The 23,630-nt window shown below is 33.9% G+C and overlaps 2 protein-coding genes across 7 annotated transcripts; both read left to right on the forward strand.

Annotated features, from left to right (window-relative positions):
• The first annotated feature begins 8,483 nt into the window (after positions 1 to 8,483).
• LOC139886431 (uncharacterized) lies at positions 8,484 to 11,998 on the forward strand. 6 transcript variants are annotated; one of them, XR_011772447.1, is made up of 8 exons: positions 8,484 to 8,835; positions 8,933 to 8,998; positions 9,359 to 9,467; positions 9,622 to 9,668; positions 9,756 to 9,892; positions 10,022 to 10,101; positions 10,409 to 11,496; positions 11,593 to 11,998. XR_011772447.1 is itself a non-coding variant. In XM_071870253.1 (6 exons), exons 1-5 carry the CDS (start codon positions 8,794 to 8,796, stop codon positions 10,064 to 10,066), a joined length of 309 nt encoding a protein of 102 aa, XP_071726354.1. In that variant the 5' UTR covers positions 8,484 to 8,793; the 3' UTR covers positions 10,067 to 10,101; positions 10,409 to 11,998. The 6 variants fall into 6 exon arrangements, 1 of the variants encoding a protein (XP_071726354.1); XR_011772448.1 differs by lacking the exon at positions 9,756 to 9,892 and having other exon boundaries at positions 8,905 to 8,998; XR_011772446.1 differs by having other exon boundaries at positions 9,756 to 10,101.
• Positions 11,999 to 12,374: 376 nt separating this feature from the next.
• Positions 12,375 to 14,722, forward strand: LOC139886430 (large ribosomal subunit protein eL6-like). Its single transcript, XM_071870251.1, has 4 exons — positions 12,375 to 12,905; positions 12,998 to 13,104; positions 14,023 to 14,204; positions 14,365 to 14,722. The coding sequence occupies exons 1-4, from the start codon at positions 12,649 to 12,651 to the stop codon at positions 14,518 to 14,520; spliced, it is 702 nt and encodes a 233-aa protein (XP_071726352.1). The 5' UTR covers positions 12,375 to 12,648; the 3' UTR covers positions 14,521 to 14,722.
• The last annotated feature ends 8,908 nt before the right edge of the window (positions 14,723 to 23,630 follow it).

Raw genomic sequence — 23,630 nt, forward strand, 5'->3', positions numbered from 1 at the left:
AATCATATATGTACGTATGGATTCAAATGAATAAATTTACTCTTGCCTATTTTGGCTAGTATATACTAAATCATACCTTCAAAAATTATTTTAAACCACTCATTTATTGAGCTGTTTGATTAAGTCAATTTGTTTTATATAAAATGGTACACGTTGTACATACTTCTAAATTACTAGGAACTTCGCTCCATTTATGTTGTCGCATCAAACGTTTAAAGTTTTTTTTCAAAACTCCTTTGAGTGATTTGATCAAATTTTCGCATTACTCTACAGAGTGTTTGGATCACCGTTCTTCTCATCCTCTGTTTAAGGATGAAACTTACCATTAAGTTCATTGATAGAAACTCTTACACCACTTTGGATTCCAGTTTTATAAAATTTGTTGGAAAGTCTTTGCGCTCGTAAAATTTACCCTCTTACGGTTGGACATGGCCGAAACGCGGACCGATAAATCAATTTTTTGGGGTACACTCGGTGGTCACCCTATTGTAGAAAAGGCGCTAGGTGGGTTTCTACCCCAACTGTTGTTATAGTGGGTATCATGGATATATATTACACTAGACCGTTCGAGGAGTTTCTACCCTTATTATTCGCTGTCAACCGTAACACCCTCGTAAACATCAATCCTATAATTCAATACTTTGAGGTATACGAAATTATTTTTGGAGATTCATCTCACCTAGAGTCGACCATTCTTTATAACCCATGATTCACGTTCTTTTCATCCGCACATAAATTTAAGAATATGGATGAATCCTAGATTTCCTCGCTCATTGTACAAGGAAGTTCACTCTCGTTGAAATATCACACCTTTCGTACGTCTTCCTTTAAGAAATGTAATGAAAATTTACTTTGAAATCCATGATCCTCGCTATCTCCTTTGAGAGAATTGCCTTAAATATCTATGCCACTTATGTGACTACTCCATATATTTCTTCCTTCATTGTTGCAACTATATTTCATTCATCCCAGTTCGTCCCCTTGGGGAGCATCTGTTTTGTTTGTTAAGAAGAAGAGTGGATCGTTCCGATGGTGTATTGATTATCGTGAATTGAACAAGCTTACTGTTAAAAACTGTTACCCTCTTCCGAGAATCAATGATCTATTCGATCAGCTTCAAGGTTCGTCTGTTTATTCTAAGATCGATCTTCGTTCCGGCTATCATCAGTTGCGTGTTAAAGAATCTGATGTTCCGAAAACTGCTTTTCGCACCCGTTATGGTCGCTTTGAATTCCTTGTTATGCTGTTCAGATTGACAAATGCACCTGCTGTGTTCATGGACCTCATGAACCGTGTGTGTAGACCCTATCTGGACAAATTCATTATTGTTTTCATCGACGACATCCTTATTTATTCTAAGAATGATGAAGAGCACGAAGAACATTTGAAGTTAGTGCTTGATCTGTTGAGGAAAGAAGAGTTGTACGCTAAGTTCTCTAAGTGTGCTTTCTGGATAAGAGAAGTTCAATTCCTTGGTCATATTTTTAGTAAACAGGGAATACAAGTTGACCCTGCTAAGATTGAGGCGATTGAAAAGTGGGAAATTCTGAAAACTCCTGCTCAGATTCGTCAATTTCTAGGGTTGGCAGGTTATTATAGAAGGTTCATTCAAGATTTCTCTCGTATAGCGAAACCTCTGACTGCTTTAACGCACAAGGGGAAGAAGTATGAGTGGAAGGATGAACAAGAGACTGCTTTTCAGATTTTGAAGAAGAAATTGACTACCGCTCCGATATTATCACTACCTGATGGTAATGATGATTTTGTTGTTTATTGTGATGCTTCGCGTCAAGGCTTTGGTGGTGTTTTGATGCAACGAAAAAAAGTTATTGCGTACGCGTCACGTCAGTTGAAGATTCACGAGCAGAATTACATGACCCATGATTTAGAGTTGGGAGCTGTTGTGTTTGCGCTTTAAGATTTGCAGACATTATCTATATGGGGTCAAAGGTACAGTGTACATTGATCACAAAAGTCTTCAACATATCTTGATCAAAGACAGTGGGATATGAGGTAGCGAGGATGGGTTGAATTGTTGAACGATTATGATTGTGAACTCCTTTAGCCATTCCGAGAAAAAGTCAATGTCGTGGCTGATGCTTTGAGTCGAAAGGAGAGAGAGTTGAACCTCGTAGGTTTAGAGCCTTAAATATGACCATTCGAACAAACCTCACAAGGCAGATTCTTGCAGCTCAACATGAAGCCTTGAATGAGGAGAATTTTGTAACGGGAAGGTCCGAGGCTCGAGTAAACAGTTAGAGGTACGAACCGATGGTACTAGGTATTTTGCGGGACGCCTTTGGGTTCCGAAGTTTGGTGATCTGCGACAACTTGTTTTAGATGAGGCTCATAAGTCTAGGTACTCTATTCATCCTGGTTCAGGAAAGATGTATCATGATCTTAAGGAGCTGTATTGGTGGCCTAATTTGAAAGCTGATGTGGCTACGTATGTGGCTAAGTGTTTGACCTGCGCTAAGGTTAAAGCTGAACATCAGAAACCGTCCGGACTTCTAGTGCGACCTGAAATTCTCGAGTGGAAGTGGAAAGGTATTACGATGGACTTATTGCGAAGTTACCGAGAGTTGTGGGTGGTTATGATACCATTTGGGTGATTGTTAACCGACTCACTAAGTCAGCTCATTGCTTACCAATTAAGGAAACAGATTCGAAGGATAAGCTTACTCGTTTGTATTTGAAGGAGATTGTTTCTAGACATGGTGTTCCCGTATCTATTATTTCGGACCGAGACAGTCGATTTATATCGAGGTTTTGGCAGTCCTTACAAGATGCTTTGGGAACTAAATGGGATATGAACACTGCTTATCATCCATAGTCAGATGGTCAGAGTGAAAGGACCATTCAAACGTTGGAAGACATGTTACGAGCATGCATCATTGATTTTGGTAATGGTTGGGATAAGTACTTGCCACTGGCCAAATTTTCTTATAATAACAGCTATCATGCAAGTATTAGGCCGCACCTTTTGAAGCTCTGTATGGTAGAAAGAGTATGTCTCCTGTCTGCTGGAATGAGGTTGGGGATGCTCAACTCACAGGTCCAGAAATTATTCACGAGACTACCGAGAAGATTGTACAGATTAAGGAAAGGTTGAGAACCGCTAGAAGTCGGAAAAAGAGTTATGCCGATAGGGGAAGGAAAGATGTGGAATTTCAAGTTGGTGATCGTGTTATGTTAATGGTTTCACCTTGGAAGGGTGTGATCCGTTTTGGTAAGAGGGGAAAGTTAAGTCCTCGTTTTGTTGGACCGTTTGAGATCATTGAAAGAGTTGGACCGGCGGCTTATCGTTTGAAGTTGCCACAAGAACTCAGTGATGTTCACGATGTTTTTCATGTATCAAATTTAAAGAAGTGTTTGACCGAGGCCGACAAAACTATTCCTTTGGAAGAACTTCATGTTGATAAGCAACTTCATTTTATTGAGGAACCTATTGAAATTATGGATCGAGAAATTAAGACTCTTAAGCAGAGTCGAATTCCTATTTTCCGGGTTAGATGGAACGCTAGACGCGGTCTCGAGTTCACTTGGGAGCGTGAAGACCAGATGAAGCAGAAGTACCCGCATTTGTTCCCAGATGCTGAGTCAACCCCTGCACCTGCTTAAATTTCGGGACGAAATTTCCGTAACAGGAAGGTACTATCACGACCCTACTTTTTCCGTTATCTTTTCCGTTAATTATTTAACGACTGTTAACTATTAATTGTGCTACGTCATTTCTATGACCTATATTATTATTTTTGTAATAATATATATATTAATTTTTATGTGTTATGTGAATATTTGTATTCATATTTTTAAGTTATACGTTTCTAGGTGTCGCGGATTTCTATCCGGCGAATCTTTTCGGTTTTCAAACCAACGGTCGAGTTTTTGGGATTTTTAAATCATAATTATTTTAAATATGATATTTTTATATCATATGATTATATATAGTATTTATATTTATTTTTCATCGCGTAATTGTTATCTCTCCGAATTTTCAATCGCGTAGCCGTATTTTCGCGTTTCGGGTTTCGTTCGGGCATTCGGGCCACAAGGAATTTATGATTTATCAAATTAGGCCATTAAGGGGGCCTACCCCTTGGATTTTCGGCCGAACCCCATGAGAAGGAGGTATAGCCTTGATTTTTTTTCATTTTACAATCACACTTCATCTTACAATTTACTAGTAACCTAATTTTCTATTTTTGCTCTCATTCTCCTTCTTCCTCCCACCTTTGAGCGTTGCCCTAGCACAGTAAAACCACCATCATCTTCATCAAGCTTGCTTGGATCATCAATTCGTTAGCATAATCGGATTCTACACGATCTCCTCTACACGATTACATCTTTCAATTCTTGATTAGGGTATAAACCCTAACCCTAGATTTTTAATTTTTCATATATTTTCTGTATTTTGATGTTATATTGATAGTATGATAGTTACATGTTATTGTATTGATGATTGTATGCGTAGAATTGCTCAAATACATATGTTTTCGGTTTGATAAAATTGGGACAGCAGCTAATTCGTGTGTTTCTGATATTGTGACTGATATAAAAGTTAAAATAAAGTATCTAGATGAGTTCCTCTCATCAAGACATTAATTTTAGACTCCGAATTCATGTCGTTTCGATTCCCGGAGCCCTAGATATGATCAAAGTGGTATTTTGTTAAGATTGAATTGTGATTTTGGTATGAACCAGGTTTGGTCCGACTTTGTGACCATATTTGGTGACTTTAGGGTGTGTTAGTGTGTTAGGACTGATGGTGGGGCGAACTTTCATGTTCGGGTCATCTCAATCCGAGCCACGAATCACCCGTTACGTCTAAAACACGATTTTGGTTGAATTGAAGTTTCAAGTGATGTCTTGGCTGATCACCACAACTTGTGGGCTGTTCTTGGTGTGTTCTTGAATGTACCGAAGTGTCGGGTGGTTTGATTAGGCGGAGATATATGTAAGGCTCGCCGAAAACCGACACCTGGGGCTCAAGATACGACCCGATGAACTTTTGATTTAAGACTTGTGATTAATTATTAAACTTATGATATAAATAATGAATTTCATTATCATTTAATTACTTATAATATAAAAAGTAATTATTATAATTTAAGACTTATGATATATATTTATTATATGATTTAATTATTACTTATGATTTAATTAACATTTTAATTAAACTTATGATTAATAATACTTTTATTATTAATGGAAAATACTTATGATAAGTATTAAACTTATATTATAATATTATTATTATAAGACTTATAATAAGGATTAATTAATTATTTAATTATTATAAGGCTTAGTTATTATTTAATTATAATTTAATTATTAAATACTTATGATTTAATAATTATAATTAGAAACTTATGATATGGTTAATAATTCATTATTAATTAATAATACTTATGATATGATTTAAAATTTATTATTAATTAATAATACTTATATTATGACTAATATTTAATTAATTAATTAAATACTTATGTTATATTAATTATATCATTTAAACTTATATTAACTTTGATAATTCATTTTAATTTAATTAAACTTATGTTATGACATAATTAGACATATTTAACTTTAATAAACATTATAACTTACATTATTATTACAACTTACACTTTTAAATTTAACGTTGACTATGTTTGACCAAGGTTGACTTTTGAGTTGACTTGTAGTTGACTTTGACTTTCAGTTGACTTTTGTTGACTTTCTAATTAAGGAAACTTTCCTAACTTATACTTTCTAAAAATAGAAACTTTCTAAATTTGGAAACTTTCCAAAAATAGAAACTTTCCAAAAATAGAAACTTTCCAAAAATGGAAACATGCTAAAAATAGAAACTTTCTAAAAATAGAAAGTGTGTGTCCGTACGCTGTTTCAATCAAACCGACGCATATTGAGTATTGTTCTATGTCTACTTGCAACATATACAATAGCTATCATACTAAGACTTGACCTAAGTTAGTTATTTATATCGACCTGCTTTATTTATAGGTCGACGTTGTGATCATTCCTGATCACTTTACTCCATTTGCTGTTCGCTTATTTGTGTTGGTTACTTCGTTGCTATTAAGGTGTGTTATAGTCCCATTTTTCTATTTAAATCTTTTGGGATGAGAATACATGCAATTTATTTTATATTTTGGACACAAGTGGAGGTTGGTTTAAATTATTCATTGTGAGTTGAACAAAAATATTCCCTAGTCTGGTAACTGTAATCACTGGTTTCTACTGGTGAACGCGAATCCTATGGATAGATCTATCGGGTTTGACAACCCCATTTTGAGCTAGTCGCGTTAGCAATTTATAATCGGAATGTTTAGTACTTCGTAATTTGTTGTAGATACACTTGTTCGGTGTATATTATTTATTGTATTTGGCAAGGGTAAATAAATGGTTAAGTGGTTACCAGGTGGCTCACGGTAAATGGAATAATGTTTTTATATGTTTTCTAGCATATAATTTTGTGGTCCAAAAAGGAGTTTTTATGTTTTCAAACATAAATTTTTACAGTTTAAATTAAATATTGTTTGCAATATTAAACCTATAATTCACTCAACATTTTTTGTTGACAGTTACTCGCATGTTTTATTCTCAGGTTCATGATTGATTGCTTCCGCTGTGCTTAGAGAGTCTGCATATTTATGATGGCAGCTTTTGTTAAACAATAACTTGCATTCTATTTTGATACATTTAATAGTGGATGCTGTTGACTTTGTTTTGGTCAACTTTTGGTTAAGTAATAATGTATGGTTTTTCTAAACTTACATATTTTGATAGGTTTCCTTTATAGGAAATCATTTTTAAATAAAGAATGCAAGGTTATTTATTAAATTCATATAGAGTTATGATCAAGCTGTGGGACCAAGATAACGATGGTCGTCAAGTGTACTTTGACGGGTCGTTAAAGGTGGTTTAGTCCCCCTCGGGTGATCCCAATCGTTGTCCAAAAAAAAAAAGAATTTAGTAAGCTATTTCTATTCCATTCGGAAACAATGACCGCATCATCCGCATAAAATAAATGTGAAATTTTTACACCTGGGTTCCCTATTGTCGCACCAGAAATATCGCCGGATTCCACTTTGTCTTTAAGACATAAGTGAAGACCTTCCATTACCAATAAGAACAAGAATGGACTTAACGGGTCCCCTTGACGAAGTCCCCGATACAAGTTGAATTCGTTCGTAGGACTGCCGTTCACAAGAACCGAAGTGCGTGCCGATTTTAAACACATACGAATCCAACCACACCATGTATCTCCAAATCCCAACGTCATAAACATATGGTCTAAAAATTCCCAACTTACCGTGTCGTACGCTTTTTCAAAATCCACCTTAAAAATCATTAATTTTTGTTTTTTTCTCCTGTACCAATTCATAAGTTCACTAATAATCAACGGGCCATCTAAAATCTGACGTCCTTTAATGAAAGCTGACTGTTCATTACTTACTACTTTATCAATCACTAAAGCTAAACGAGAAGCCAAAACTTTAGTAATAATCTTATATTGCACGCCAATAAGAGAAATCGGACGATAGTCATTAATACCTGATGGATTAGAAACCTTAGGAATTAATGTTATAAACGCGGACGAAGCACCTTTAGGCATGCGACACTCCTCGAAAGCCCTTCTAACTGAAGCTACCAAATCAGCTTTTAATAAGTCCCAATATTTCTTGATAAAGAAGAAGGTAAACCCGTCCGGACCCGGCGACTTCTCATTCCCACAACACCAAACTGCTGAACGGATTTCATCTTCTGAAACAGTAGATTCGAGGCCTGCACTATCTGTTGGTGACAGTATGTTTTGTGGACGAAAAATAGTGAAGGAACCATCCAGTTGTTGTCTTCGAAACTTCAAAAATAGGGAAACAACTATTATACGTATTTGAAGTACTTGGAAAATGCCGTTAAAAAAAGTACTTGGAAAAGATTGTATTTATTCATTTTGTTCATAATGTTAGTAAATTTAGTATCTGTATTAATATCATGAGATTTTGTTCATAATTATTTGAAAAGGCCAACTCCACACTTCTTCTCACCCCTTTTTTCAAGGTAATGTGCAAGGGTGATTGGAAAGATTGAAAAGCAGGGTTGTAAATGAGCTAGACTCGTTTAAAATATAGAGAGTTTGAGCTCAGCTCGCTTTCATCTTAATATATTAAGACCGAGTTCGTTTAAGTTCACGAGTTTGTTCTGATTCGGTATAAGTAGCTAGAGCTCGAAATCGTTTACTGAACGATCTATGTTCAAGCTCGAGTTCGTTAAAGCTTGAGTCATCAAATTTTTAGCTATCATGCTCGACTAGCTTGGCTCATCTCTTCTCTACACTTTACAAAGCGTAAAGTCAATGCTGACGTGCCACTCTCCTAATGACTCTTGCTAATTACGTGTTAATCAACCACTTAATCATGATTATTTCGCCTTATTATAAAAATAAAAAAATTAAAAAAACGCCGTCAACCTGCAAAAACTGTCCATTGCTCTCTCTCTCTTCAAAAGTGAAAACCCCCATACCCTTTTCATCATCGATTATGCGTTCATACCGCCGTATTAGGCGACTCTACTATCACCAATGAATTCACAACGTTTTTCTCTAGATAACCATACAAATTTTATATATTAATATAACAACCTACCTTCTTCGCCATTCTCACAGCAGTAATTGATAGGTGATAGCTCAAAATTAGGGTTTCTGGTTGATTCGTTAAAATCGACTGAAGTTTTGTGCGAAAATTCGCGGTTCAGTCGATTAAATAAGCTTTGAAGCAATTAATTTTAATCATGGCCAGCACTGTTGAAGAAATCAGCGAAAAAAAATCTAAGGTAACTTATCCAGAACTGAATCATGTTATTCACCTAATAGTGTTATTCACCAAATAAATGAATTTTCAGATCGATAAATTTTATGATTTTGACGAAGCCCTTTATTGGAAAGTATCCGGTGCGTTTGGGGACAATTTTTTTTATTGAAGACAGGAGGTTCCAGGTTTGTTTATAATTCTAAACCTTTTATAATATCTAATCTGGTACTATTTATTTATTGTTTTACTTATTTATTTTGTTTAATGTTCACCAACATTGTGTGAATACATGTTTTTTGTTTATGTTTATTCAAGATAAGAGGTAATGTTTAACATGAGATAGAAATGCATACTCAGAGTTTTACTTCACTTGGAACAGGTTTATCATCCTATGGTGTATCTGATGTGTTTTAATGCTGAATGAGAGTTTTTGAAATTGTATATTTTATTTTCTTTTATTCAATTCTCCCAGATATATAGTTGTTGTGAAACTGTACGTGTTTAGGATTTAGAAGTTAATATGACAATTACTGTTCGTTATTCAGGTGAAGAAGGTTAGACAAGGATTAAGACATAAAAAGAATCAGGTGGTACATGAACTCAAGTTTGACTATAGTAACCTTGGTGTTCATTTTTTGGGTACCTACAATTCAAGTGAGTACGACTTCATCCTATGAAGTTAGCGTTACGTTTGAATGAAATATATATATGGTGTTCATTTTTTCGTTTTTTTTATTCTCTTACCTGTTTGCGATTACGTATAGTGTTTTATGTACGTATTAACGAACTGCATTTTTGAAATACTCAGATGATGGAAATACTTGGATATTGGATCACAAAGCGCACATTGTTAAGGTTATTCTAATTAGTACTAAAGCGTATAAAAAATAAAAAGCTGTTAATTATCTCGGTGCTTATTCGCTCTTGGTCAACCGTGAGCAGATCCAGATGCGGGTAACTCTTTAATTTTAACTGATCATTGGGACCTGTTTGATTATGTTATTTGACCTCATATGAATTAACAAATCCAAAAGATGGACAAAGTAGCCCAAATGAACCAACTTCTGTGTAAATAGAAGGTTATATACTTTCAAGGTGTATGAATCTTTACATGTTTTAATTTTATATATGTATCCAACGTTGAAATGTCGGAGTTCATGTATTCAAGTTTTAAATACGTACACTGTATTTTTGTTTGGTGATGTCAGTTAGAGGAGTTCTTTTGGATTAAAAACGTTGAAATGTTGGTTTGACTATGGAGCACTTTTGGCATGTTCATCTAAATGAGGTATCATTACTTATTTCTTACAATTCTTCATCTATCAACTAATAAGTTCTAATTATTTTTTACACCTTGTATTCATTATAACTGAATTGTGAAAATATCCGTAATGGGTCAGATTACATTATTAGTCGGGTAAGGTGGGTAGCGTAATGGGCCAAATTACTTAGTTGATAAGTCATTTGATTAATCTATGTCTAACCAGTCTTTGTGTGCTGAGCCTCTAGACTCCAGGTGTTTTACTTTTGTCCTTGGAGCTTTTGAAATCTACACTCAAGAGAATGCATTTTCTAATAGTGTGTCAAATTAACAGGTTGGGTTGTTTGGGTAACAGGTCAGATTGCATCATAAAGCTCTTTTGTCCTTGGTGTACAAGATAAGGTTTTGGTTTCGTTGCTCAAACCTATAAATGTATGTTTAGATGTATGACGAACAAGTTGGCTCTCAAAGAGTTAGGGAAACCTTTCAGCCATGTCTCATATACAACTGATTGTTTGATGCACCCATTTGAGGTTTGGATCTATTGATGATGATGATTATACATTTGTTATCATTTTTTTCAGTTATTAGGTAATTGAAAAGAATAAAGATTTGTTTGGATCTTTTGATGTAAGAGCTACTCGGATTAGTGATATAACCCCTACAGGAATATCACAATCACAGAATGAAAAGCAGGTATGTCTTGAGTGGATTTACTCAATATGATAGAGCATATACTTACTGTGAGGTAACATTTTGATATGAGACGTTTAAGTTCTTTCACCATACTTTAAATCATTTTTCTATGCGGATGTTGTTGGTTTCCATCAGTCCCTACCATAACCATCATAAAAATCGTATTGGAAAATAACACCATATTGATTCACTGCTTGTCCATAGTTCACCGGGCTAATATAACATGTAGCGATCTCTCCCGACACAAGGTAGGCGATTTTATATGAGATGTCAAAACTATAAACAAAAGGCTATATGGTATGTTTCTTAGTGTAAAGGCGATATTATTTTCAACCACTAATGACGTGTGCGAAACATCTGGTTATAATATAAACTTATAAACATGCTCTTTTAAAGTTCATAGCTACAAGCTACTTTATACAAATTTCTGTATCTGTATAGTCATTATGCTAATGTTTATGATATTTTGTGTTGCATGACACTATTTTAGTTGATGTGGTGAAAATGTACAATGGGAGGAACTGGAAAAAAAAAAAATAGGTTAGTTTGAATTCATGTTATTATCACTTTAATTCTTATATTACATTTTTAACTCTTTCTAAGGAGGTTTTCCCTTTTTAGGCTACACAATTTTGTAGTTTTCATCTTATGTTGATGTTATTTCTTTTATGTGAACCTTTATCTGTTCCGGGACTATCTAATGTTCAAGCACCTTGGACCAAAGAGGTATCATTACAATTCTATTTTTTAAACGTTTGATTTGGTGTCTTTGTCTGTATGTAATAATATTCATAATCATATTTATATTTATTTCCAACTCAGGAGGATGACCATAAAAAAGAGTTGGTTGAAAAACATGACTGTAACAAATGGTCACTTATTGGCTTATTGCAAAGCAATTACCTGGGAGAAAAAGGAGTTAATAAGGAAGATTTTGTGTGTTCAGAGGTTTTTTTTATGCATCTGATGTTTAAGTATCAACTCTTTTTCAACAACGAGTCAATACCTATGTTTTCGAAGTTTGAAGCTTTAACAATACAACATTTCACCTCCCCCATACACCACTCATGTGGTATTGGGTATTGTTGTTGTTGTTGTCTTTTTCAACAACGAGTCAATACCTATGTTTTGGAAGTTTGAAGCTTTAACAATACACTTTAATTAAGCTTTAACATTTAAGATTCTATTAATTTGACCCGTCAACTGATATGTACGTTTTCAGTTTGTACATATCAATTCAATTGATATAACATGTACGTTTTCAGTTTGTATGATTAAGAGTCGCCGTGCAACGCACGGGCTCTCAAAGGCTAGTAATGATAACAAGATATGAAGATAAATGAAAAAAATAGGTCCACTAATAACTATAACTATGATTTTGTTACTACGAGTAACTAAATACATACTTCAACAATTTATTGTGTATTAAATATTTAAATCTAAGACTAGATTTATTCACTTAAAAGCAATTTTGTAATCTATTAGTGTTTTTACTTTTTTTGAAACTTTTAAGTCACAATTACTATTTCATAATGTATAAAATCTATAATTATGTTTAGTTTCTTAGGTCTTGTTAAATAAATAAACTAAATTGATGACTTGTTATGCAGTTATAGCCTTTGGCTGTTTGATTATACGCTACATTTCGATTTTGATCATTCTCTTTTATTTTTATTTTTAAAGATGCAATGCAATTACAAGGCATAGAAGTTAAAAGCCCAACAAAAAGCCCAATATTGCTTCCAAACCAAACAAAAAGCCCAATATCGCTAGGTCTTCATATCAAATCTGTCATACACACAATTTTCGTCAAAACCCTTATTTTTCATCTCATCACCACCACAACCGCCGCTGCCGGAGCAATATCACCTTCAATCAATGGCGCCAAAACAAAAAACTCCACACGGTTCACGAAACCCAGATCTCATCAGAGGTATAGGTAAATTCTCTCGCTCTAAAATGTACCACAAGAGAGGTTTATGGGCAATCAAGGCCAAAAACGGCGGCGTTTTCCCCCGCCACGATAAGAAACCGGCCGAAGCTCCGGCCGCCGTCAAACCTCCTAAGTTTTATCCGGCTGATGATGTTAAGAAGCCACTTGTTAATAAGCGCAAAGCTAAGCCCACTAAGCTCAGGTTTGATTGATGAGTTATGTTGAAATGTTTTTTTTTTCTGAAGTTTTATTTATTGGGTTGTGTTCAGACGGTGTCGTTTTGCTGTGTTTCAGGGCTAGTATTACACCTGGAACTGTGCTGATCATATTGGCTGGAAGGTTTAAGGGGAAAAGAGTTGTATTTTTGAAGCAGCTTACTTCTGGATTGCTTCTTGTTACTGGTGAGCTTTTTTATTTGTATATATTTATTTATTCTTGTATAAATTGATGTTATTCTTTTTATTATCTTAGATTTATATGAATATGATGATATAGTTTTGATTTTTTAAGTTCAAGAGATATTGTTTTGTTTGTATGTAGTATTCTGACATTGTAGCCTTGTAATAGCTTTTCTAGTATAAGTTTATATAAATAAATAAAAGGTTTAAATGGGCTTGTTAATAGTAGTAATGTGTTATCTTAATAATAGTGGTAATGTGATACGGAGTATGTTTTATGCTCTGTGATCAAGTAGCACATTGTTATTGCAATTTTTTCTCTCTTTTTTTAAATTAATTTATTTGTTTGTTTTAATCTGATCAAAAGTACAAATAAGGCAGCACACTTTGTTTGTAGAAGCTGAATGATCACGAATATGTTTCAGGCTCATTATTGATAGTTCTTTAGTTAAGTAATTTGAACTCTTGATATAAAGAAGTCAAATGTGGGATCCGTTCCGATATAATATCTATGTATAGTTAGCGAAGATCTTTAATGACTTTTGTTTAATAATGTAAATATATATCATATATGTATGTTTATAGTGTATTTTCTTGTTATACGAGGGTTATTCTTCATGAGGGTCATTTGACAATACTTGTTAGTTTTTATTATTTGTTAAAGCTCTTACAGTGGTTGTATAATAAGTAAGTTGTTTATTAAGGATGATTTTTTGCTCCAATACTTTAGGTTTTATAAGCTATGTGATTGTTTTTGTGACATATACCCCTTTCTAATTCTTTAAGCCAAAACATGAACTTCAAAACCTATAAAATTTATTTTCTTGTTTTATCTGTACCGATCAAACACATTACTTATAATGTTGGGTTTATCATATAGATATATCATTATATGTTCTTAAACAAAGCCTTGTTTGGCAGGTCCGTTCAAGATTAATGGTGTTCCTCTAAGAAGGGTGAACCAATCATATGTGATTGCCACCTCAACCAAGGTTGACGTTGCTGAGGTAAGCGTGGAGAAGTTTGACGACAAATATTTCTCCAAGCAAGTCGAGAAAAAGAAAAAGAAGGGCGAAGGAGAGTTTTTTGAAGCCGAAAAGGAGGTTTGCTGTTTTCCAATTAATATTTTGACATCTCAATGTTAATTGCAAGACTTTTACTATTAATTGATAAAAATCAGCAACATATCAAACTGAAACACTTGACTTTAAATATCTAAAATATGTTTTAATCGATTAGTTTTTGAACTTGGGATTAATGCAGGAGAAGAACCAGTTGCCACAGGACAAGAAAGATGATCAGAAAGCCATTGATGCAGCGTTGATCAAATCTATTGAAGCTGTTCATGATCTGAAGAGTTATTTGGGCGCCAGATTTTCACTAAAGGCAGGGATGAAACCGCATGAGCTTGTATTTTAGATGAACACAACTTTTATGATTGCAAGTTATCTGGTTGAGGTTGTAGCTGTTCAGTTTTTCTGTTTATGTTATACCCTGGTTGGATTAGATTCGAGATTCATACTTTTTTGTTCTTTTGGGTTGTTGGAATTTTCGAAGTTTAAAATATTCTTCTGAGTTGCATTTGGTTTTAAATACTACGATTGTGGGTCGATGGCTTTTATTGTTTGCCTTGTTTAGTCTGTTGTGGTGGTGTGTTGTTTTCGTTTGTTGTCCATATGGTATGTTTAGCTTTGATGTGGTGTTGTGTTTGTGTATGGAAGCCCTTGTTTTATCCTTGTTCGGCTTTCATCCTTGCGATGAACACTTTGGAATTTGGATAATAATAGTTAAAAAGATGTTTTGCAAAATAATAATAATAGAATGAATTTCATTATTACACACTTAAAAAGTATTTGTTGTTGGCTAACAAGTTAAAATACGATTGATTGGAACTGTTTCTAGAATCACACTGTTATAAGTGAGATGTCTTACGAGAATACACTAGCTAGATACTTAGATTGCGTGGGCAACTATTACATCAAAAATCACTTTATGTGGTAACTTATCCGTTACTTACCAAATTAAACTTACTTTAATTATTCATTAATCATTATTACCGTTTTTTTTTTGTGCCAAAATAACGAAGATTTATATAAATACGGAAAACGTTTTTGAATAGAAAACGTCTTCAACAAAAGATACAATAGAGAGAACTCCGATGAGACTTGTAACTAGAAACCGGCGAACATACAAAGTATCTATACAGAACCTCATCTTGAGAATACTGAACCAATAATCAAAACAAAATGGGGATAACAAAAAACAAATAACGACACTATGAAACACAAACCCGAGATCTCCCCGAGATCAATTAACATTAATGATGATATTGTACTATACATCTATACTTGCTATAAATAATAATAAAAGTAATACTCCTTCCGTCCCAAAAAAACAGTTTAGTTTGACTTCTTGTTAAATTTAAGATATAGTAATATTGTTAGATTTGCCCTTTATTTATTTCAGTTATAAAGAATAACTAATAAATTAATTGATATATTTAAAGTTTAATTTCTAAAATTAAAAGGGACATAATTGGAAATTTAAGGATATTTAATGGTTATTTAGAGAAAGAGACAATAATTTTGAGACAAACGAAATAGAAATGTGGGCAGTTTTTTTTTGAGACGGAGGGAGTAATAACGAAAATAAATTTTGGAGCCCCAAATGAATAATTAGCTAATAACTAGAGTGTATCCATGGAACTCATGGTTATGAGAACAAAGTTACAACGACTCCCATTGTCCATGGACATTCCTCTAAGAGGATGACGTAATAACGAGTTTCGAATGGGTTAACCTTGTAAAGGTACTTTAAATCCGAACACACTTAATTGGATATAGTTCATTCTTCTTATGTGATAGTCTTTTTCTTATATGGCTGTGTTAATAAGTTATCACCTTTATCAAATAATGATTCATGTAACTTTATACATTCATAGTGTCATGTTGAAACTTCGAACATGATGTGCGGAAAATTTACGTAAAGGAATAAAAATGCTAACGTGTGATTATCCTTTTAGCACCATATCACAACATTATGGAAACTGAAATCAAGTTATACAAACAAATTTCAAATTAATTAACATCTAATAGCATTTGTGGTTTTTTCATTGGTAGATTATACACAAGATTGCGACATATGTCTTCATAATCACATTGTGTTACATCAACGTCATATCAACACTTCCCTCTTATCTTATCAGACATGGCAATGGTCACCTGATCCAGTGGATATACACACGCTTCGAGATGGATATGGATGGACCTAAATGGATACGGATACGGATATGGATGAACATAAATGGATATGGATCTGGACATTGATAGAAAGTTTCATCCATGAATATATCTATTACAACCCGAAATAAATATACAAATACATAAATATTAGTATATCTTACATGTTTACTATTATAAGTTCATTTACCGTTAGATTTACATTTTGTTATCAACATTGTAATGAAATAACTATATTATATAACAATAAAACAGTATCTAACAAAATAAAATTAATGTTAATGTTAATAAAAGTAATAATAATAATAATAATATTTCATTATATTAATGTTAATAATTAATATTAATATTAATAATAATACTAATCATAATAATAATGATGATAATTGCATTAGTAATAATAATAATAATAATAATAATAATGATAATAATAATAATAATAATAACTATAATAATAATAATAATTTTAATAAAAATAATAATTATTATTATTATAATTATAATAATAATGATAATAATAATAATAATAATTATAATAACTAGTATATTTGAGGCGGCTCAACGCGCTTTCGATGGAGCCCTTCGATCTTCCTTGGAGCGTATTGTTACTGCTTCAGGGCCTGGGTTTGGTGATTGGCAGTGGCGGCTTGCCACCTTGCCATTTGCATTTGGAGGGCTTGGTGTTTATTCTGCGGGAGATGTTCATCATTATGCTTTTCTGGCTTCTCGATTACAGTCTGCTGGATTGCAGACCAAGCTCCTACATCATGCGGGTGTTGATGGTCTTGGTCGTACTTTTGAAGATGCAATGGGTCTGTTTAATAAAACGGTTGGGTTTGATATTTTAGGTAATCCGAGTGAGGTCGCTGCCCCAATACTCATGAAGAAATTGGCAGATGTTTATTTCACAAAGGTTACCGCTTCTGCAGAATCCACTTTTTCGTTATCTCCCCGACAATCAGCCTTATGGAAATCACAGCAGAGTGATCACACCTCTGCTTGGCTAAGGGCAGTCCCTATTTTGGGGTTGGGTCAGACGATGAACGCAAAGACTTACCGATGTGTGTTGTGCTACCGGTTAGGTGTTCCATTGTTCTCTATCTCGACGGCATGCTCTGCCTGTTCAAGGGTTTTTACTGGGGGTATTTTCGGGGATCACGCGGTGTCTTGTGCTGGTATGGTGGGTATTAAGCATCGACATAATATTGTCCGGGATTCCCTTGTTGATGTTTGTTATCGATCTGGGATTTCAGCGAGAAAGGAGGTTGACATTGGGTTGTCTGGAGGGAACGACATGGCCCTCAGACCTGCAGATGTGTTACTTTATTCCTGGGATTGTGGTCGCGATGTTTGTGTTGACTTGACAGGGTCTTCTCCTTTGACACAGTCTGGGCTTTCTGACTTTGTCCCTGGACGTGCTGTGATTAATGCGGCTCGTCGAAGCGGGTCAAGTACGAATCTAGTTGTCTGGCGATTGGTTATGGTTTCATTCCTTTCTCATTTTCTTCCCTTGGGGAATTAGAGAAGGAGGCTGTTTCTTTGCTAAAGCGGGTTCAGAAGAGTTCGATGGCGCAAGATATTGTTGCCGGTGCTGCTGCTCATATTTTTACTAGGATAGGTTTTGCTATTGCTAGAGGTGTGGGGGCCCAGATTGTCTCTAGGCTTCCCACTAATTTTTTGTAAGTTTTAAAACTTTTAAGTTTATTATTATAATAATAATAATAATAATAATAATAATAATAATAATAATAATAATAATAATAATAATAATAATAATAATAATAATAATAATAATAATAATAATAATACCATTGAATCATGATCATCATTTCATCATCATCATCCTTGTGTCATCATCATCATCATCCTATATCATCATCTTATCATCATCGACTCGTCATCATCATCATGCATCACCATCACGTATCATCATGATCATCATCATCGTTATTTCATGTATCATCATCGTGTTTTCATCATCATTGATATCATATCATCATTATCATCATCATCAACGTGTTTCATCATCATCACCATCACCTTCTTCGTCATCATCGTCTCATATCATCATCATCATCCTATCGTTCTTCATCATCACGTATCATCATTTTTAATCATCATCATCATCGTTATTTTAGCAGAAATGGAAACAGAAAAACAGAACTGCAGCAGCAGTTCAAAACAGAAAACAGTAAGCGTAGCATCATATACTTGTTTGGGTTGCGTTTGGGTGTCGACCAAACAGGAAAAATAGAAGTAAACGTAATCAGTTAGCAGCAGCATACGAGCAGCAGTAGCAGTTTTGTTCGAGACAGAAACATAGCAGCAGTTTCAATGGTGGCGATGGAGTGGTGGTTGTTTTGGTGGTTTACGGCTGTAAAGACAGCAGCAACCATAGCGTTTGATGATGATGATAATGATGGGTTTGATTGTGGTTTGTGTGATGTTGGTAATCGATGGTGATGGTCTCAAACAAGAAAGGTATTCGGTTGTGGGTTTCGACAACAACAATCCAGTAGCAGTAGCTGTGTTTCCAGGATAGTGATAAGGTGGTGATGTGTGGTTGTTTGCGTCGACAGAAACAGAACAGAAGCAGCTGCAGTAACATGCTTCCGGATAATAAAAAGTAGTAGCAGTAGCAATACGATGATGATGGTGATCGGTTATGGTTGTGATGGTTTGGGTGGTCCTTGGTGGTGGTTTTAGTCGACTAGGAAGTAGCCAAAGGTGGTTTTCTATTGTTTGATGAAGGTGGGTCTGGTGATGGTGGTTTTTGGGTTATAGCAGAGACGTGTGATGGTGGTGGTAGGGTGGTTCGATGATGGTGGGTTGTGGTTATCAATATACACTACAGGAAAACAACTTTTCCCGGACGACTCTTCGGGACGATTTTTCGTCCCAGAAAGTCTTCCCGGACGACACATCGTCCGGGATTAGTCGTCCCGAAAAGTTCGTCCCGAAATGTTTTTCCGGACGGCATTTTTTCCTTCCCCGACGGGGGATGGGGCCCACATTGACTTCCAACGCTTGACTTCGTGGACGCTTTTTTCGGACGACACTTCGGGACGACAAATCGTCCCAAAAGAAATAATATTAAAATAATACTAATTATTTATTATTAATTATTTATTAATAACAGAAAAAGGAAGAAAAAAAAATCCCGGACGACTCTTCCTGGACGACAAATCGTCCGGAAAGCCTCCTGCTGTTTCGGGACCAATTCGTTTCTGCTTTTCCAGCCGTATTCGATACGGCACATTTCAAATATCCAAACCTGCTACATAAATAAGATTATACTTTCACAAAATACCACAATAACATTAAAATAATTATCCAAACATTTTAAAATCCGGAAAAACTACAATATCGTTTACAAATCAACTAAACTTAACATAATTGTCTTGTAACAACCGGAAAAACACCCAACAAAAGCATACTTGTCTTCAAACACACCAAACAAATTACAAACCGGCAAATGGATCGTCATATAAATCATCATCATTGTTACGGCTCGAGCGCGGAGTATTGGAATTGGAAGTACCAGTAGGATACCCAAAATTTGGTTGAATATCGGGAGGGACTTGAAGATTATTAAAACGAAAGATTTGTTCAATTTGACTTGCCGTGTAGTATGGTTCCATTGGTGGTTGGTGGCTCCGACCGGTAGAAGATGAAGATGCGGAATTACTTGCTGACTTTGGTAACTTTGGCCCCACTCCGCGTTGGTGTCCGGTTCGCTCACCCAAAACTTCATCCATGATATCGGTCTCGTCTCTTCCCGGTTGTTCATTTAGCAATCGCTTCATTTCTTTCTACAAGGTTAAACAAAGTCGGGTGGTCCAACTATGGAAGGCAACCTAACCCATTTTCTGAATGTTTTGTCTCAACTATGGATGCGCACAACTAATTTAATAGTTAGCAAAAATTCGGCAGCATTTCCCCTAAACTCCCCAAATATGTCGTATTAAACGCATATTTGTAGGAGTAAAGGGAAAATGTGTACCAAAATTTTTGTAATTAGTAAATAAGTTATACGCATCCACATCCTAAAAGAGACAAAACACACAGAAAGCAGTCCCAAAAAGGGGACCTTCCAAAGTTAATTTCTAATAAATTAACCTTTGATGGGTATTCTATAGGATTGATTAATTTCGAACCTAAGGTACAACTATTCCGAAATTAACCACTAAACCTAACAATGTTCATAAAACAATAAGCATAAACATAAACAGAAACATAAACAATAACATTTACACTTATACTTATACTTATACTTATACAATGTTCATAAAACAATAAGCATAAACATAAACATAAACAATAACATTTATACTTATACTTAGACTTATACTTATACTTATATTTATACAATGTTCATAAAACAATAAGCATAAACATAAACATACAACTATTACTAACTAAATATATACTTAATTTTCTAATTTACTAACTAAACATACAACTTTCATCACAAAACCCATCAATTTACTAACTAAATATATACTTAATTTTCTAATTAAAAAAATACATAACTAAACATAATCAACATGCATAACTAAACATAACTTAATTTTCAGTTTATATTAATTAAGAAAATATTAATTTTCAACATACATAACTAAACATGAAATTAACCCCATAATTTTGACATACATGTGCAAATTAACAAACTAAGCATGAAATTCATGAGCCTAAACATAATCACACACAACAATCTTCAAAATATACTCCAAAAAATTTGGATTTCATAGATATAACTCAAAGCACCAAACTTTAATTTTTTAAAAATAAATCAAGAACATACCTTTGTTAGTGTTTTAGGAGTAAGATTAGGTTGGATTTGGTGTGTAATAGCTATCAATTGCTCGAAAATGCTCAAAAACGCCGGAAGTTTCTTAGATTTGGGAGTAATTTATTTTTGATAGAGTGAGATTAGGTTGTTTTTGAACCTGGTTCAGCTTTTTGTAAAAAAACATTCCCGGACGACTTTTTCCGGACGATTTGTCGTCTGGGAAGGTCGTGGAGGGAAACGAAAACTGGCCCGCCATTTTTTCGTGGAATTTCGTGGAATTTTTTTTCCCGGACGACATTTGGGTCGTCCGGGAAAATCTGGTCAAACCATTCAGGAAAAAGCGAACGATAAAGCGGAAAATTTTGTCGAATTGTGTCTTTTTGCGGACGACTTTTGTCGTCCGGAAAGCCCCTGTCCGGAAAAATGATTTTTCTAGTAGTGATATGCATGTATCATATATATATATATATATATATATATATATATATATATATATATATATATATATATATATATATATATATATATATATATATATATATATATAACTTAGATTATAAATAAAACAAAAACAGTAACATTTAGAATTTATTTAAAATAGCACACAGTATATCAGCCATCTCACTTGGATTTTTATTACCGACATCATTTAACGGAGTGGTACATAATGCTCCGTTGCTAAACAGTGGCGGTTAAAAGTCTTTAGAAAAATCTCATATTTTTAAATTAAATACATATATTTATTTTGGTCATTAACTGTGTCAAACCAATCATAAAAAGTTGACCTGTTATTAGCGCTCAATCCCAAGTAAAATGTACGGAGTATTAAAATTTAAAATAAGATAGTAAAGGTATTTTTAACCAGTCTAAAATTTACGTAGTCTATTTATGAACCTACGTTTATTTTTAAAATCGCATAAGTTTGATTTAAACTTATTTAAATAACAATCGAATGATTAGCGTTTTAATATCATTTAACAATTACATTCAAAAATACATTATATTTATATAATTACGTTTTTAATAACATGTTTTAATTATCTTTAAGTTATTTTTCATAATAACTAAATCTTATAATAGTTTATTAATGTATTTAAAATTATTATATATAATTATAATTATTTTTATATACATATCTATTTATAAACAGATGTTCGTAAATCGTCGGGAATGGTCAAATGGTAAATGAATATGCATAAAATGTTTTTAATTTTATTTTTTGAGACCATTAAACTTGCTTATCGTGTCGAAAATATTAAATCATTTAGACTTTTGAATTGAAAATAAGTCGAAATTTTTCGGGTCATCACAACTGCCAACAGCGTCCTAATGGCTCCACCGATGCTATCAGTCTAAGCAAAAGATATCTATTACAATTTCAAAATTTCAAGATAATCTAATATTTGAAGTTTTGATATACTTTTAATCACACTAACATCATATTTGGTAAATCTAAACATATTTTAAGTATAAATACTTTTATACTCACCATACGTGAATAATTACTTTAGACCTACATTAGACCATCTCCAACGCGTGTGTTGGAATGATTTTTTGCTCAACAAGCATCCAACACGTCTGTAGTGCCGCGTTTGTGCTTGGAATACAGGAACAAAAGAGGCGCGTAGACATATATGAACAATTTTGACTGGTATATTTTTTTTATTATCCCTTTAACAATAATCTTCTAGTTATATTTTAACACGTCACTCAATAAATCACTTCATTATTTTACAGTTTATCAATACGTCTGTCACATCAACGGGAAACACTCCACCCAGCCCCAACACACTATTTTTGAACATCACCATCGAAGATAGTCTAAAAAAATATTTTGCCTGATTTTTTTTTTACAGATATAAAGTGTGTTCAGGTGAAACTAGCTGGAGCTGAAGCTTATGGACTAGAGCTGGAGCTTATTTTTAAAGTTGGTAGCTGGTGCTTCTTATTTTCTATAAGTGTTTAGTAAACTAGCTGGAGCTTATTTTTCAGTTCATAAGCTCTACTTTTTTTCATAAGCTACTACAAATAGCTTATTTTTTAAGAGCTTATGAATTTCATAAACTCTACTTTTTATGTCTACAAAACAAAACTTATGTCTTGAAGCTTATTAAAATCATAAGTTTAAGCTCTCATAAGCTTTCACGAGTGCCAATAAGCTGTTGTGTCAAACACACCCATAGTAGATACTAGATTATATTATATTATATTATACATATATCTAAAAAACATAGGCTAAATGAATAGTACCCATGGGTACTTTTGACTTTTCGCGTTTTTTCCCTTCCCAAATTGAACAACAAAACCCCACACACTTTATACAAAAAATCAAACCCACACCCCCAACCGGGGGATAAAGTGTCAAATACCCATTCTCATAAAAAATCTTAAACAAACTCCACCCAAATATTCAACGGGCCATATTTTTGCGCTCGCAACGAGTTAAATTTTTCCGCCACCATCGTTAAACTCGAAATAATTTTAGGAACACAATGTCA

The sequence above is a fragment of the Rutidosis leptorrhynchoides genome, chromosome 1, assembly GCF_046630445.1.
Source record: "Rutidosis leptorrhynchoides isolate AG116_Rl617_1_P2 chromosome 1, CSIRO_AGI_Rlap_v1, whole genome shotgun sequence".
NCBI classification, from domain to species: Eukaryota; Viridiplantae; Streptophyta; class Magnoliopsida; order Asterales; family Asteraceae; genus Rutidosis; species Rutidosis leptorrhynchoides.

Excerpts from the sequence above, each read along its gene's own strand:
- LOC139886431 (XM_071870253.1), top strand. The coding sequence starts at position 8,794 with ATGGCCAGCACTGTTGAAGAAATCAGCGAAAAAAAATCTAAG. Across the intron at positions 8,836-8,932 it reads TCAGCGAAAAAAAATCTAAG|CCCTTTATTGGAAAGTATCC; the intron begins GTAACTTATCCA and ends ATTTTGACGAAG. Across the intron at positions 9,669-10,021 it reads ACAAAGCGCACATTGTTAAG|TTAGAGGAGTTCTTTTGGAT; the intron begins GTTATTCTAATT and ends TGGTGATGTCAG.
- LOC139886430 (XM_071870251.1), top strand. The coding sequence starts at position 12,649 with ATGGCGCCAAAACAAAAAACTCCACACGGTTCACGAAACCCAGATCTC. Across the intron at positions 13,105-14,022 it reads TGGATTGCTTCTTGTTACTG|GTCCGTTCAAGATTAATGGT; the intron begins GTGAGCTTTTTT and ends CTTGTTTGGCAG. Across the intron at positions 14,205-14,364 it reads TTTTTGAAGCCGAAAAGGAG|GAGAAGAACCAGTTGCCACA; the intron begins GTTTGCTGTTTT and ends GGATTAATGCAG.